At 42.2% G+C, this 17470-nt stretch overlaps 2 protein-coding genes across 7 annotated transcripts in view; one reads left to right on the top strand and one right to left on the bottom strand.

The window, feature by feature from the left end:
* Positions 1-840: 840 nt before the first annotated feature.
* On the bottom strand, positions 841-17309 carry coro1cb (coronin, actin binding protein, 1Cb). Of its 6 annotated transcripts, XM_020082017.2 has the most exons (12): positions 17277-17309; positions 12465-14888; positions 6122-6321; positions 4599-4721; positions 4221-4350; positions 3888-4069; positions 3620-3739; positions 3205-3309; positions 2969-3114; positions 2613-2670; positions 2224-2466; positions 841-1789 (listed from the first exon to the last, which is right to left on the bottom strand). In XM_020082017.2, exons 2-12 carry the CDS (start codon positions 14872-14874, stop codon positions 1670-1672), a joined length of 3837 nt encoding a protein of 1278 aa, XP_019937576.2. In that variant the 5' UTR covers positions 14875-14888; positions 17277-17309; the 3' UTR covers positions 841-1669. The 6 variants fall into 6 exon arrangements, with proteins under 6 accessions (XP_019937576.2, XP_019937575.2, XP_019937578.2 ...); XM_020082016.2 differs by lacking the exon at positions 17277-17309 and having other exon boundaries at positions 841-1792; positions 12465-13710; XM_020082019.2 differs by lacking the exons at positions 12465-14888; positions 17277-17309 and adding an exon at positions 10376-10398 and having other exon boundaries at positions 841-1792.
* Positions 9404-17470, top strand: part of myo1hb (myosin IHb) — a 45341-nt gene continuing 37274 nt past the window's right edge. The window contains exon 1 of the mRNA XM_069513448.1: positions 9404-9539. The gene's annotated coding sequence lies outside the window, so the exon portion shown is untranslated. The remainder of the gene's footprint in view (positions 9540-17470) is intronic.

Raw genomic sequence — 17470 nt, 5'->3', positions numbered from 1 at the left:
TTTCAAAGAGACAGGAAACAAAAATGTTCCTCTGGTCTGAAAATCATAACCGTCACTTCCTTCACCAATGAGTCACACTGAGATGTGGTTGTGAACTGCAGAGGAAGATAACAAACGTTTTCACTGTTTTGAATGTTGCCATGTTGCAAAAAGTTGTGAAAGTTGCACTCGAGCGTTAGTTCTCTATCTACATGCAAACTTTTATTTATCACTTTTGGTTTTGTTATTATCGTCTAGAATCAGATATGATTAATTTTGGTGGTTTTAAATATTTTCAATTTGTTACAGATGTTTTAAGGTGGACTCCAGGAAGATTATAGGGATCCTAATCGATAAACAAATACATTAAGAACACCTAACTGAAGCTGAGTGTTTCTATTATTTGGTTGTCCCAGTTTGAGACATGAGCACAATCTACACTTTTTTCACAATTTTATGATTAAAACAGATTAATTCAAATAGATAGTGTAATAAATAATTAAAGTACTGAGAAGTTACCGCGGAGCTGTCATGAAGTGAAATGTAACCAGTACCCACCTTCTTCTTCTTCCATCCACAACAGTCTTAATTCTGTACTTGGGCTGTTGTAATACCTGAAATTCCCTTTCCATCAATAAAGATTTATCTTATCTTGAAAGACAAATGTGCCTCAGCAGTGGAAGAAGTATTCATAAATGTAGAATTACCAGCCTGAAACATCCGTGTTTCTTCTCTGTGTAACTCAAGAGATTTCAAATCCACATCTGATGCCAGAGAAGAAATCAAATAAATCTGAGGCTCTCGCTGACGTGCAGGGATATGTGTGGACAGAAGGCAAGATAAGAAAAGGTAAAATGGAGGTTTCCATGTGTAAAATCTTTATTATGTGCACAGAACTGTTTGTCAGGGGGTTCAGTGAAACACAAGCTGGGTGAGTGGTCCCTTCCCAACACCAAAATATGCACCGGAGAGGGCGACTTTTAGTTTGACCCTTGACAGTGACGAGAGGCACCACTACATTTGCACGACATTTACACCAGAGAGATGCAAACCCCCACCCCACACTCCCCTTTAAAACCCAATGCTGAATTTCAATCCCCAGAAGAACAGAAAGCAAATGTTTTTCAAAGGAATTCTTCCACATTCATAAATCTGATGGTTTATCAATGAACAAACTGGTGGGAGGAAAAAAGTTCAACAGCTATTGTTTAAAAAAATCCAGCTCGACTAAGTCATTCTACCAGGTTGTGACTGGAATGTACAACAGGATAGAAAATAAATGTAAAAGCAGTGCATGGAACCGCACACCATTCATATTTGGCAACACAAAAAAAGAACAATGGAAATACTGATGCTACAGTAGAGTAGTAAGTACAAACTTCACATAAGAATGTTTTACCACAATTTGAAAACAAAAAAAAGGTAAGACTTTTCCTTTAACAAAAAAATGTCTTTTCTTTAAAATGAGCTGCAAGAGTTTTTCCTTTTCTCAGTGTGTGTTGGGGCAAAATGTAAAACCGAAGGTTGATGAGAAAAATAAAAAGTTCATCTTGGAATGTAGGCTCCGACCCGTCGCCTGGCAGACGGTGTCGAGCTGAATGTAGCCGAATCGTGAGAATTTAGCCGTGGCTGACGCCGTCCATTCGATTTCTCTCCAAAACAACGAGCGGACCAGGGAAGGGGCCGCGTCTTACATGGCGACCTTGGCGACCTGCTCTTCCAGTCTGGCGATTCGACGGTCTTGGAGGATGACGCGGTCCCTGAGTGACTTGAACTCTCGGAGTACCTCTTCCAGTTTGTCTTCCATTTTCTGCTGAAACATTCACAGAGAGTTAACTCAACTTCTCATTTGAAACTTGAGAGGCTGCTAAAGATTTCAGGGACGTGTATATTTACTTTGTTGATTTTCAAATAAATCTAGAAATTAATCTTGGTAAAATAAGTACAGACTTTACAGGCCTGGAGCGTTTAACATTTTCCTTTGCTGCTCCACTGAATTGTGACCCAAATACCAAAGTATGTGCTGATCCATAACTTCTGTGAATTGTTCCAACCATAATAATTACTGTGAATGGGAGAGTGCCCATGTCAGCAGAAAAAGCTGTGTGCAAGTTTAAAAGAACAGGAGGATACGCAATCTGTTTTAAGAACCTAGTTAGATCGCAATAAATGATTTTTAAAAATCTAACGCTAAAGAAAGAAGCATAAATGCTGTGCAGGTGTTCTTCATCGTTCAACACTCACTGCTGAGGCTGGTGGAGGAACGTGCTTCTGGAAAGTCGGGGTGTTCTCTACTTTTGTCACTGCCTTGGTCTCCAGGACGTTTGACTTGACCACTTTCAGGTCGCGGTTCTTCGTGGAGACGTAGCCGTCTTTGAGCGAGATGAGGATGGGGCCTCCATTCTTGCCGGCAAACCACCCCTCGGCCTCCAGGGCGGGGTCGGGGCCGGCCGTGTCTGGATACAGGTCGTCTTGGAACAGATCCGACTGGGAAGGTGGAGAGAGCAGGAAATGTCACAAGGAGAAGAGGGATTGTGCAAAATGCTGAAATGTAGAGATGGAGGAAAATTGCCAGATATATAGAGAGACAATGAAAGAACAGAGTATTTGTGACTTGATAGAAACAGACTCACCTTACGTGGGACTGTCATGATGATTGGTTCACATTTTCTCTCATGTAATTTGTAAAACCTGCCAAGACAACAGGAAGAGAAGTTGCATTCATTTCAATTTCATCTTAAAGGGAATACAATCATGTTTTTGTCTATTACTTACCACTCAATACTACCAGGTGTTTATATTTCATATATATTATAATTTTTATATTGTTGTTATAAACTTTAAGATATAAACATGTTTACATCTGGCTATTATCAAAAAAAAAAATATATGTAACCATCTTTTTTAAAGCAAAAATGCAATATTTCATCTGAATACAGCTTTTAAAATATTCATATTTGCTGCTTTTAAAAAAAACAAACAAAGCTACCTTGCGATTTCACATTTGTTGACATCCAGGCCTCTTTTGGGCATGTACCCCATGCCCCTCTGAGGCTCCTTGGTGGAAAAGGTGCTGAGGTAGTGAACAAACGGTGCCTCATCTGTGATCTCAAAGTACCGAATACTGCTGTCACCCTGAGGACACACAGTCAGAGCCCAGTGTGAGTCTGTGAATCTGATTCTTAGGAACACAACAGATGTGTCTTTATTACACGACCCTCTCACCTTTCCACACAGGTAGACTACACTGGTGTCGGGGTCGTAGAAGGGCAGCAGGACTCCGTTACTGGTGTCCATCTCATGAACGCATATTGGCTCATCCATGTTGTCCTGGTAACATAAGATTCAACATTTCAATTAATGGCGCAGTTCAGAAGAATGTAATTTAGTGATTAATTTCAATTACTGCTAATAATTCTCACATTATATATTATCACAATCACAAAAAAGATTTTCTCTTTGAATTCAGCGCCCCCTGCTGGAGTGGAGAGGTTACACAGATGGTCTGATCAGTCATATCTTGGACAGCAGGCTGAACAACTCCAGGTTCTATGAAAGTTGAACATCACTTTAAAAGCAGTGTTGTGTGGATACCAATGTTTCTGTGACAGATTGAAAGAGATTCTCTGCTGTGACGTACACTTTTCCACAGGGCTAGCTGGCGCTCGCTCATGCGGCTGAATCCGGTGGTGAAAATGTTTCCGTCTGCTAAAAAGATGGCTCTCATTGGTCGAGCTCCCTCATGGGCTTTGTCCTTCTCCTGAAAACACACAAAAACACCTGTCAGCTTGGTCGGCCGTGCCTGCGTACATGGTCTGTGATTCTGGGAAACATGATTCCACACGTCAAGCATCTAATCCCCCCCCCCACCAAAAAATAAAAATAATCCCCTCAGTGTTTCTACTTACCGTCATAATCTTTTGCTTACGGGGGTCGATGACGCGGACCTTCTTGTCCTTGCAGGCAGTGCAGAGCAGGTTGCCGTTGCGGCTCCAGCTGACACTAAAGATAACATCAGGATGCATGTCCTCCAGGTTGATCATGGCCTGTCCCGTGCCCACATTCCAGATGATGATCTGGTTGTCACACCCTAAAATGGACACACACACGGCCTGACTGCACACACCTCTGTTTCCAAGTTTATTTTTGGAAATCTGCATCACACAGAGTTCAGCTGTGCACAGTGGACAAATGGCAGACTGGATATCTATCTCAGCTTCAGGGCAGAGGACAAAGCCTACCTGCACTGAGGAGAACGTTGCGAGCAGTGGGATGCCAAGTCACGATTCCGACCCTCTTAGAGTGGCCCTCTAACACAACTACAGGCTCTGAGAGGGGATTCTCCAGCCCGTTCTCAGGGATCTGCCAAACCTACACAAGACAAAGCAAAGCAAACTTAGCAGCTTTACATACAGACAGGAAAACTGAGTATTTGCCAAATATAGAAAAACACTAGTTACGAAAAACTTTTACACTGAAGAAGTGATGGAAATATATTGATGTCAACAAATCCTGAACATTACACCTTTAAAAAGATTCTAAATAACAGGAAATCATATGGCACAATAAGGCATCTTCACATGCATCACATGATATTCAGAGATTAACTGTGACTTTACCATGACTGTGCAGTCCTCGGAGCCGCTCGCAATGACAAGGTCATTATGAGGACACCAATCGATGTCCAACACTGGGCCCGTGTGACCACATACTGTCGGGTAGACCTTGTCTATGCGGCCGGTCTACAGGGAGAGAGGGCAGTTGTGTTACAAAGGGTGCAAGGCTGAGACCTGGGGTACAGCAATAGAGTTTACACTTACAGGGCTTTTCCTGTATTCTATACAAGTTAAATGATGAAAGAGCAATTCTTCGGTTTTCTATGATCATCATGTTGTTTTTTTATTGAACAACTGACTTCATACGTGGCTACAGAACAAGCGACTGACATTTACAGCTGAAACACTTTCAAAAATAGATAGATAGTTCCCAAAATGTACTCACTTACACAGTGTGTACAATATAAATTAATTAGCCCAGTGGCCTACAATAATCTTAGCCCCCCCGCCCCCTGTGAGTATCATGGGCTGAACGAGGGAGGTGAAACAGGATACACATCACATCCCTTTACTATCAGGCAGATGTGCACATTGATTATCTGGGGTTTTACTACCGATATGAGCCTCAGGGTTCAGCAGCACGGGGTCACAGCAGCAGTGCACTGATGACTGCGCCTGTAGAGAATTGATTCACCACATGTTCTGAAGGCTTTAACATGACAGTGCACTGCTACAACCTCCACTTTACACCCTCTGTGTCCAGCTTTGGACTTCAAGAGACAGTGTTATACAGATGTTTAATCCTATCTGTTAGTTAGAGCATATGTGAGTAGGGTTAGAGAAGGGATTAGATTCAAAACATGACATCAGAATAGTAATGGGACCTTTTACAAGTTGCTTTCAGACAGGGTCTGGACCCTTGCTCAGGCTTTTACTGGAAGTAAAATGTCAAGAAAATATCAGAGTGAGCCCATGTGAGAATAAATAATATCCCTTCACACACATGGACGCAAAACTGGAAGAATACAAACATTTCAGGGGACATAAGTGCCCGAATGTAGAAGACGCAGACGAAGACGTCAAATTGGAAATACGACAATCGAGAGCTTTTGGCGAAAAAGGCAGATGCTGAAATTCAACAAGTTACAGTAACGCTAAGAGACTCAGTCAGAATTCATGCATCGTGTCCTGACATTCCAGACGGCAGCTTTCAGAAAAATACAAGTAACTACTACATGGACGGTATTTCTAATACGTAAAAAGGGACATGTTACATGACATCTGCCTGAGTAGAGGCACAGACGGAGCAGTTGTTGTTCATTATCCACCAGAGCGGAACTAAAACTTCCAAAACACCCTTGAGGAGCAGATTTGAAGAGCAGAGCTTTAAATCGTGTTGTAAAGCTTGTTTGTGTCCACTGATCTGAGCGTATTACAGCAACCTCACAGATTAAGAGGGACGCTGTGCTTAGACCTTCAGTGAACTCATTCCAATGGAAATTTTTAATATGTTGTGCAAATCTGGTCCTTAGTTCTTCTGTAATGGACCTTAAAACCAAAGCTTTTTCATTCGCACAGCATCTGACCTTTAGTAGAGGAAGAACAAGGAAGGCTCCTCCCCCGCTGGCATCGATGATGATGGCAACAAACTTGGGGTTGACGGCACAGAAGGAGCTGTCCCATGTGACCCTGGAGACGCGGATATCATCATAGCACTGGTCGTTCCTCACGGCCTGACCGAAGACATGACGGAACTTGCTCTGTCGCACAACTCGCCGCGACATATCTGCAGAGAGAAATAAGAGCAAGTACAGCTAGCGGCAGCTCCAGAAACACTCTCATAAGACATTGTTTGTACAGAAAGCACAAAAACTGAAAGTGGCTGTTATAAGATCCTGAAGTGAGCATCTTTCTGTCATCACTGAGCTTGCTGAGGAAACCTTGAAGTGAAAGTTGGGCGTACAGCCAGCACAGTCTGTCTGATGTGAGATTACATTCATTCCCTGAGACTCAGTTTGTTCCAGCGCTTGCAGAGCAAATAAATCAGCTCTACCTACTGGAACACATGAGACACTGTCTTTTTTTCTCCAGCTGTGTTTACCTCCTTATCTTAGCGCAATTTCCCAAACGTGTGAGAGGAGAAGAGTTCAAGTTCGGCATGTGAGGGGGATGTGAGGTTGTTGCTATGTTGGTGCTTTAGGTAGAAAGATTGATATCAACTATGATTGATATCAACTGTATATTCATCAAACTGCCTCCAACTCCAGATCCAATTAAAGAAATGTAATATTTATTTACATTTCACAGTGTATGGATATCTGCTAGAGAGTTTTTAGTTCACTGCAATTAGATTAAATTAAATTTTTTGTGGACTTTATGATGACGCCTCGTAAAGTTACTTCCAATTCTGCAACTGACGGCAATACCCAAATTTGCAACTTTGCAGTTTCATTCAGTGAAAAAAACCCTTTCAAGGTTTAACCTGAAAATATTTTAAAAGCACAATAAAATCTCATATGAAAACAATGTTCTATTTCATATGGACACAGGAAATTAGGTGGGTGTTTTTTTCTGAGCTGTCATCAGTGACGTTATACTGTATTTTTGAAACAGTGGGCACACCACAGATGGCCTGTTGCTGCACCAAGCTTTTGTAAATGCTTTAAATTCTGCTCTCATTGCGGCTCTGAGCTCTCTCACTCTTCTGTTCCAGAGATTCATCAAGTACAGACAAATGTTCCCACGTCAGAGTCGAGTGTTGGTTTCTTGAGATCTGCAGCCGTGTCATGAAAACCCAAACACAACAGTAATTCCTGGAGGAACCGGCCTTTTCTTAGCATCATCTATTGTTCTTCCAAAAACCTGCATCTTTCATAAGTGATGGTGATATTTCACAGTTTTAGTGACATGCTTTGCAGTGTATTCATGTGGAAACTACAGCACTGCAGGGCAGTAATTACACTGGCAGTCTGTTATACCAGAGGCTGAGATTTTTCACCAGTTACCCACAAGTCGTCATCACACCTGCTTCTTCATGTTCAATCACAGATTATGAAAATGGAGAAGATGAATCACAGGCTTCTGGATCCAACATAGAAAATTTGCTTTCGTGCACCCAAACATTTTAAGAGATTTGCAAAGAACATGACAAAATAAAGATTGAAGATATAATTATAAACAAATCTCTCTGTGTTTTTTAATGATTATGATACTTAAACACCAATTCAATATTAGAACCATAAAGCCAGTATCCTCATACAACCTCACAAGTGCTTTCAGTTATTTGACCTGAAAGAAGAAGCTTGAGGGAACAGTGGATATGTTGAACACATTCAAATTAGTTTTTATACAATTAGATGGTATTTTCATCCCAAATTACAAGTCTGACACAAAATAGCATATATAAATAATGGACACAGATCATATAACTATATTATATATCTTATAGAGTTGGACAGATGTGGATTTTTTGGGGCCAATGCTGACACCGATATACGGGAGTTAGAATTTCTGTTACCTAATATATCAACTTTATTATAAATAACTAGAAATTAAAAAGAGGCTAATTAAATTAAATGTATAAGACTTCAATCAAGAAAATAAACTCCTTTATAATATATAATGTAAACATAAATACACATCTTTTCTGCAATGTTTACTTAATAAAATTAAATGCAATGTGACATTTATCTTAATTATTGATGATCACATCACCCCCCCTTAGCTCATATCAGCCGTTATCATCAGCCAAACTGGTTGAGCTCTAACACGCAGCCTCAGATACTTTAATCAGTGATAATGTGAGATAATTATCAGTTTTAAAATGGATTACTGGCCATGACACGTCTTATGAATTAAACACTCCTCCTCTAAAGGCCTTGATTCACAGAACCATGACCCTCAGAGTCATGATCACTGTCCAGGCTTTTGCAAAGCAGCAAATGCTTGGACAGTTTTCACAGAACAGTGTGTTCCCTCAGCCGGTGTTCAGCCTCCATGCGAGAGAAGCTCCTCTCCCTCCTCACATGCACCTGATGAGATGAGCAGCTTCAGCTCGTGCAAGCTTCACTTGATGTCATGCATCACAACAACATGCTGCTCTCTTCTCTGCACCCCCATCAGCGGGACTGATCTGTATCACGGAGGCCTGGCTGATGGATGTGCCCTCACTGATTCTCCTGCTGCAGCAGCAGCTAATGCTAAAATATGATGATCCAAGGAACACTGCTGTCGTTAACAAGGTGTAGTCAACATCTGCCTCCATCACCCTCCTCCTCCTCCCTCCAAGTCTGTTGTTTCCAGTGTCTGGACAATGCGACTAAATGGGTGTGCACACCGCCACCAAACCCCCCCATCACCACCACCTCTCCTCAGCCGGAGCTCTTCCCATCTCCGGCGCGCTTCTGTCCGTACACACACGTGCTGGATTCACGGTCTGATCTCGAATCACCCGGAGCAGCTGTGCACAGTGAAACAATGGTGGCCGCTGGCTAACGTTAGCAAAAAGCTAACCGTGTGCCCCCCCCCCTCCCCATCCTCCCTCCATTAGAACAAGATGCTGTAAATCGCATCATCCAGGTGATGGTGACACACAGGTGTGATATTTAACCCCGAACTAAGCAGCGGGTTTAAAAACCCAGCGGGTAACGTTGTTAGCTTCAGTTAGCTAACAACCGACACAAGGGGGTCAGGACCGGCTGAGCAGACTGATATTTAGGTGAGTACGCCCCAGATGTGACTCTCACTCACAAACGCCACTAAGCTTGAGGTCTGAATGAGGTATTCACTTTAATAGAATAAGGTGTTTTATTTAAAAGGTAGCTACAATGCTAACAGGGAGACAGGCGGGTGTTTCATCGCCCGTGTTCCGCGGCGCTTCCCCCAGCTCCGGCAGCTGTGCCGGGGGATGGTCTCCACAACCGCTGAGACAGAGGCACCGCCAAGAGGCGAGGTGAGACGAGTGATGCCTCGATACGTTGAAAACACCCCACCACTAACAACACGGTGAGTTAAACCACTGCGGAGCCTCCTAACCAGGCTACAGCGTTAAATCACCCCCCTCCAGCCCGACCCTGTGTTTCGCAACCACGGTTCGGTTTAAGCTAGGCTAGCTGCGAGCTGCGGTGGAGCACCGCCAACTGACGCAAGTGCAGACATTTCCAGCCCGACGGGTTTTGGCTGCTCCCGCTCTCAATCCCGTCCAGCGACGGATATACTGCACAGCCCAGACCCACACGTCTCATAGAGAAAATGCACACAGCTCAAAAGACTTGTGTCTATCAATGTGTCTTACCTCCTCCTCAATCTATACAGGATTTTCGAACGCACGGGGGGGGAATCAATCACAACACATGAATGTGGTGGTGGAGGAGTCGCGCCCTTCTCCTGCAGGACGTTGCTCTGGTGTCTCCACAGAAAACAGCCCCAGCCGCTTTGCTCCCCCTCACTGTCCGCAGACCCCCTGTGTTTTTTTGTTTTAGTTTTTTAAATCGAGTGGTGTTTCAGGACGCCGGTGCACGAATGGAGCGTCCCCCCTGTCCGCTCCTCACCTGCGGTAGAAGACTAGCAATCGTCTATTCTCATCGTTATTAAATTCAATAGGCTGCTGTGGAAACCAGCTACTGCACATGCGCAAAAGAAAAAGTCAGATTTCACCCCCCCCACACCGATCTGTTGAAATGTGCTTTTATGAGCCAGCAACATCTTTTGAGTCAGGGTCCCTCTTACCCTCCCCCCCTCCGTGTCCCATCCCTACCACAGCAGGTCCTGTTCAAACACAATAAAGAAACCCACCACCCAAAGATCACAAACATCCCAGAGAATCAGCTGTCAACCATTACCTGTTTGCCTTGTCAGGAAGTGGGGCGTGTATTGCTTTTTGTTGGTTGTTGCACAATATCCTGTTCTGCAGGTGCTGTAGCACTTTGGCTCAAGACAAACATATTCCTGTGGGGCCGATAAAGTATATTTGATTTGACATTTGATGTTTTTCAAAGTATATTTCCAATCTTTGGCTCATTAAATTGTCAAACTGCTCGAGTTTATTCCACAGATTCTCTCATTTGAACCTGATGTTTATATGTGAATACAGATAAAGGCCACGTGTTTCTAATTTGGTATTAGACACAAACTGACTTTCAATTATTTAGTTCTTTTTATACAAATTACAAAAAGTCAGATGAGTTTGAATGTTGTTGTGAGATGATGATCGGTGTGAGGAAGACAAATCTTTACTCAAGCAGGGAGGTGTGCTGGAGAAATAGATGACTAAAATAAGTGAAAACGTTAATATATGTTTATAAAATATTTATTCATAGATGTTAACACCTTAATGTGTTGCATGTGCTGCCCCATAAGCCAGTCCATTTTCTCCCTCTCTCTCCTCCCATTATTCTCCTATACTGTATTGGAACCTGCTTAACATGTCCTCCATGTTGAGGCATGTTTCATTTTTTAGACAGCTGCACAAAGGACATTTCTCTCCTCCCATTATTCTCCTTTACTGTGTCGAAACCTGCTGAACTTGTTCTCCACTACAACATGAAGTGCGGATGTTGAGGCATGTTTCATTTTTCCAGCAACCGCACAAAAGACAGGTTTGAAAGCAGCATTTTCAAGTTTTTAAGTTAATTCTAATCAGCTGAGATCGTGACTCGTAAAAGTAAACCAAGCAAAAGAACTAAACCAAAGAGTGTTGGATATTAGTTAGTGATGAATACACAATCTGAAAGTGTTACTGTAAAACAAGCATGGAAATTGTTTCAATTATTGTCATTCTGTTGTTCCTTTCCATTAGGAACAACAGAATGACAAAATAATTAATTCTCAAGCTACAATTCAATGGATTTTTTCCAGCACTTTGAATCATATCACACAGTTTTCCTCAAGGTCTAGAATTCACTTTCAGAAACCCACCACAGATAAGACCTATAAGTGTTATTGATTAATGGATTGCAACAGCTACTGCTCGTATGTCAGCAGATCATATTTGACACCTGAGACGACTTTCTGTTGTAAAAAACATGATAAAAAGATAGAAAGTTGACCTTGAGTTGGATTTGTAGTGGTTCAAGTTACTGAGAAAGTATTGTGAAATCTTGTATCTAAAATAAAAAACAATAAATTTTTGGTAAATGAATAAATGGGACATGTAGCAGAATCAAACCACATTTATTTGCCTATTTTTGAACTTGCTTTATTCTATGGGAGAGGATCTTGGAGCCGGTCCCAGTGTGAGTCAGCAGAAGGTGTGAAAACATGGGCAGTTTCCAAAACTGCAACTGAGATAATCAGGATGGATGAACACATGAATACTCAAATTTACACTTAGCAGTGAGTGTAAAGAGCTGCATGTGTTTTGAGTGTGGGAGAAAATTGAGGCGAACAGGGGCTGAGATTTAAAAGAGGATGGTTTGTCAAGAGGAGCAACTGAATGACTCAATGACGGGAATATGAAACAGGCATTTCTCCTTTTTTTCATCAACAATTATGTAAATGCTACTAAGGCATAGTTGAACCATGTGAAAAACATTGTCTGGGAAAATCCTGCTTTGGTGTTTTATTAAATTACTCTCTCAACCAGACAAGAAAAACAAGACTTTGAATAGAATTAGGTTTAAAAGTTTAGATGTCATGTTTTATGGAACTGTGATCCTGTTGTTCCCTCACTGACAGTTTTTTTTATTGAGCCTGAACACATCAGCTGCTTTTAGTTAAGTACAACTAAAACTAAAATATCAGCAAAAACAGAACGTTTCTGATTTTATATTAGCATTAGCTTTCATGTAGACTTGTCAAGTCAAACATTGACATACTGCAGGAAATATCTGTCTCTTTAGCAGCTAAATGCTCCACTAGCTTCACCAGCTAATTGCTTATTTTGTCTGTCTGGTGTTTAGTGCTGGGCAGGTAGTAAACCCAAGTCCTTACCTTTTTTTGGAGGTGGTTGCACTTCTGGCGGTCTCTCTTTGGATTTCTTGGGGACATCAAAGGCGTTCTTTATTTGGGACACTTTCACACTTGGACCCTGTTCCGCCACTCGAACCTCAGCTTTGACTCCTTCAGGTTTGACCCGACCCTGATGTCTTTGCATTTGATTTGCTTCCTTGACAATTTCTGACACAGGCTTGTAGGAGCCCACCTCACTGTCATATGCTGCATCCCTATCTCCACCATGAACCGTGACATCTTTACGGTAACTGTAGTTAGCATGGCTGTCGTTGCTGACCTGTGTGTTGACTCTCTCAGATAGGGGCTCGGGGTAGATTTCTCTTCTCCGTGAGCAAGCAGGTCTTGGTCTGTGGATTTCCATGTCAGACATGACTTCTGGAATTTCTGTGGACGTAAAGGGATTTGAGGGCTTTTTCGCAACAGGAGGAGGTGAGCTGTTATAGCTGGATCGTCTCCCTATGGATATTCTTCTTTGTGTCATGTCCAGGTTTTGCAGCTCTCTATCCGGAGACAGGTTAGCCATGCGCGCACAGTAGTTGTAGTCGATCATATCGCTGTACTGATCATCCATGTGTAAAAGATGTTGACACGGCTCAAGGTCAACGGAGAGCCGACGCATGTTGGTTGGCACGATGTAAGGGCCTCTTTCATCCCACAGCAAACACATGTCCTGATTAGTTGGTGCGTTACCTGGAAAGTCTTTGTTAAAATGAAAAGTGTGTCTTCTCTTGACCCTCTCCTCAGAATTCAGATGAGCTTTGTTTCTTCTTTGCACATCAGTGGACATTAATTGCGCAGTTTTGAGCTTTATCATTGGATTTTTAGGCTTTTTGGGGACAGGCGGAGGTGGACCTTTAACTTTGAGCTTTTCCTTTGGCACAGACTCATCCTTTGAATTGCATGAGGTGGGCATCTGTGAATTGGCCACGCTCGTATCGATTTGTGTTTCCATTATAGTGTCTTTCTTTGTCAATAAATGAGTTAAAGGTGGAGAAGTCACGACGGCAGAGAAACAAACAAGCTCCCTCTCTCTCTTTGAGTTTGCTATCTGTATCTTTCCATCACAGCCTTCATTCCCTGGCAGCGGAAGAGAAGGGATCTCATCACATTGTTCGAGTAAAAATAAGGGATGGTCTTGCTGTGGTATTTCAGAACTATGGGCCTTGGCCTTTTGGGGGTGCAAGTCGGCTGCTCTTGTTAATGCTTGGCCTTCATCTGTCTTAGTGCATGAACTAACAGTGCCTGCTTTAGCTCTCCGAGAAACAGCATCAGCAAACCTGTTCAGAAAGGATTTATTAACTTTAGTTTTTTGTACAGCAAATTCTGAATTGTTGTCCTCCTTATTCTGCCCACCGTGCTCTCCCTGTGCATTCAAACAACCTGCTTCATCAAGCGTGTTTCCAAAATACCTACTGCTGTTGTTTTGCTCCCTCTCTGCTTTTCCTCTCCCAGTTGTCTCAGCGTAGTCAGCCCCCAAATGACTGACTCCTTTTAGCTGACACCTGCTGCCTGTCACTTCAGCCAAATGTTGACCCGTTTCGCTCTCCAGACAGGCAGCGGGTGAACTTCTAACACGTGCTTCCACACTTTCAGTCCCCACTAAACGCGTGTCGGATGTTCTTCTGCTTTTATTCTCGTGACATTTCCCTTGAGGGTTATTCCTGGAAGGTTGGGAAAGGTTACTGTCACCGTAAGTAGCAGAAGCGTCTTCCTCAACTCTTCTTTTATTGGATGACTGAAGATTATCTGTTTTTATCCTGTCACCAAAAGGATCATTTTCTCCATCAGAAGACATCCAAGTTTCATCCTTATCAAGCACCACAAAATCCTCGTCATTGGTGGGATCACCTGATGCTGTCAGACCCCTGCTTTGAGTGTCAGGATCTAACTTGCTGCAGCCAGTTTCAGATTTCCTCCCATTTCCCTTCTCCTCCATAGCCGTAGTCCTCGTAAAGACCACAGCGTCACTCTCAGAGCCTTGCTTCTGGATTAAAGTTTTTCTGGTGTTTTTCAGTCTCAGAACAGTTCTTGACTCTGCTACAGTTCGAGTGACACTCCGGCTCTCCCTGTCTCCACCCACCCACTCTCCCCTAGTGTTGAGCGGGTGCTCCTCCTGACACAGAGGTCTGATTGGCTGCCCAGTTTGGGAGTCTGGACGTGCAGAAGTGACTGCGTGCTCCCCTGCGTGCCCGGTCGCCAGGCCACTGACATTGCTCCCGCTAATCCCATCAATACTCTGAGGGGTCGCAAAACTGCCTTCGTCCTGATGCATGCTCTCATCTTGTTCTCTTGTCTCCGACTGTTCTGTCTCTCCAGTTTGCTCAGAACATTCTGAATTAGTGTGCGACTCTTCGTCTTTTTCCGATAGCTTCTCCAGCTTCTGGCCCATGGTGGTTGTTCGGTCTTAGCATTAGGAAAAGAAAGAGACAAATATCAAGACACAGCAGCAGAGTTATAGTAGCCTAATAAGGTCTGCTTGCCTCCCCGTCCTAATGAAATTAAACCACACAACAGACACTGCTGTCCATCTTTGACTATCTTGAATCTTTCTCTATTTTTGTATATTTGTCTATATGGCTCACACTTGCCCTCCCATGGCCTCTCTGCCTATCTCCCCCTATTCTGTCAGAAAGGAATGCCGCGGTTGCTATAATTAAAGGTCCAACTGCTGCCAGTGAGTCAGTAGGCCAAAAAAGAAACAAGACAAGTGAGATAAGCGGTCAGCCTCCAGGTGCCAATGTCAAATATAATGCCCAGAAAATATGCGTTCTCATAAATACTGCCCAATACATGGACGTTACATTTTAAGATGTATATTAATAGGTTTTCAATAACATCAAAGTCTTGTTTTCTCATGATTTTTGAGTTTGATAACTAATTTTGTACAAACATGTCCCTTCAGAGCCAGCGCACTGCAGGACATCACGCACTGTCAATTACCGGTTTGGAGACAAGGTTTCTTTGTGCTCTGCGTGCCTCCCTTCAAACTATCTCAGTGTTTATGATTGTTTTGGTTACGGCCGGGTCTTTAGAAAGGTCACCTGGAATACGTGATGCAAGTCACAAGTGCTTTGACTGCTGAACCGAAATGTTTGTGCGGAGCCCGATGAGAGTTTAACCACCTACATGATGGATGGTGGAGGAGAGATTATTACAAAGGGAAAACGGCTCTACGGGCTTTAAAGCGGCATGTGGAATCAGGAGTATTTTTAGGCTGCAAACACACAAGTCAAGGGACAACTTGTGTACACCCGTGCAGAAACAGACACCTAAGTTTAACTTAACCTAACAGTCGATTTAGGATTATGTTGAATCCTAAAATGCCACATTTCCTCCTAAAGAGCCGTTGGTTGCTGGAGCTGAGAAGTGAGTGAGGAAAGAGAGGTGACTGAACCTCTTCACCCCTCGTCTGCAATCATGTGCTTCGCTACTAGTGGCATTTGAAGTATAAGAAGTGCTGAGTGATACTTGTCAGTCCATTTCATGAACATACTTGTCCACAGAACATAAATAAAACGATTCCCCTTGATGTTAATTAGCTACGTTTTATCTCTAAATATATATATTTTTATTAAGAACTATATATATTAATCAAGCTTTGACTTCTGAACACCACATGCTGAAAATGCCAGGCAGCTGAGAATTTAACGGATAAAACAAAATAGAAGCAATTGATAACAGTTACTTGAAAGTGATGGATAAATGGTTAAAATGCAAAATAAAAGTATTGGAAAAGAGTTAAACATGATTGATGAAATACAAAATAAAAGTATTAGATAAGAGTTTGTTAAAATTTACAGATGAATAGTTTACAGAACATTTTAGCTTAAAAATTAGTGTATAAATGGTTATTTTAACTTAAAGTAATCAATAAATGCAATTTAGTTTATCTGACGGTGAGAGGGTACTACTACTATGTCTTTCAGTAGCATTTGTTTTGTCATGACACAGCCTGGCTTTGTAATATGATGTTGCTCACATTGATCCACTGCTTGACAGACACGTGCGCTTGAAGCTTTAGTGTATCTTGAAGTGTTATTTTGGGATGGATGTGTTACAATAGCAGCATTGCAGGCATCTGTGAAACCCCCCTAGTCTCATTCTCCCTCTCTCCTTACATCACTCTTCTTGTGCATCTCATGCTTTTATTACCAAAAACACACTTTATAAGAGACTTGTGACACAGTGCACCAACTATTAGCCCAGTTAATTACTTCAGACTTTGTTTTCCTCTAAAAAAAACACTGAGACAGGCCTTAAGAGCAGCTTATGACATAATGTAGCTCCAATTTCAAATTGGATCTAAGACAGGATGCTATTCAGACACATGATCTAGTCTGACAGTAAAATTTTCATAGCATTCTCTATGGCAGGAGTTAGTCATAAAAACGCTGAAGATAAACGTGCTTATTTTATAGTTGATGGATTTATGCAGCAGAGCAGCTCCTAATGAGCAATTTCTGTGGTTGTGTAGAATATAGTTATACAAGATGTATCCAGCATAAGTATATACAATACAGAGACTGCAGCTTTAATGTTGTAAAATAATTTGTTTATGTCATTAATGTGGAAATTATTTTTTTTACCGACCTTTAACATTTAAATTCTCATCCTGACCTGTTGATACTGTAGACCTCACCATCCCAATCAATACTGACTATCCTTTTGAATACTTTTGAATCCAAAGAAACTAATTTTTTGTAGTTTAGAAGATATTTAATAAAAGACTAAAGTTACACTAATATAAGCATGTCATTGAGGGCTAATACTGCAGAAAAGGTAGATACTTACTGAGGCTGACTTTTAAAAATGATGCTCCTTCTGCCTGTGTCAGACTTTAGTGTTTCGAGGAGATCTTCTCAGTCAGCTGTCACCTGCCCCATGTCAGGCAGACATAATTTGAATAATTCAATAAGATCGCTCTCTGCCTGGTTACTTTCACTGAGAGAGCAAGGCCACATGCTGCCAGAGACTGGAGCGTTTCA

This window comes from Paralichthys olivaceus, chromosome 18, assembly GCF_024713975.1.
Source record: "Paralichthys olivaceus isolate ysfri-2021 chromosome 18, ASM2471397v2, whole genome shotgun sequence".
NCBI lineage: Eukaryota > Metazoa > Chordata > Actinopteri > Pleuronectiformes > Paralichthyidae > Paralichthys > Paralichthys olivaceus.
Note: the sequence above shows the minus strand (reverse complement) of the source record. Positions and strands in the feature narration are given on the sequence as shown.

What these genes read in the sequence shown, in the direction of transcription:
- coro1cb (XM_020082017.2), bottom strand. Translation starts at nt 14,874, where the DNA reads ATGGGCCAGAAGCTGGAGAAGCTATCGGAAAAAGACGAAGAGTCGCAC. An exon ending in CCGAGGACTGCACAGTCATG is followed by an intron (nt 4,351 to 4,598) that starts GTAAAGTCACAG and finishes TGTCTTGTGTAG; the next exon opens with GTTTGGCAGATCCCTGAGAA. An exon ending in AACAAATGTGAAATCGCAAG is followed by an intron (nt 2,671 to 2,968) that starts GTAGCTTTGTTT and finishes TTGTCTTGGCAG; the next exon opens with GTTTTACAAATTACATGAGA.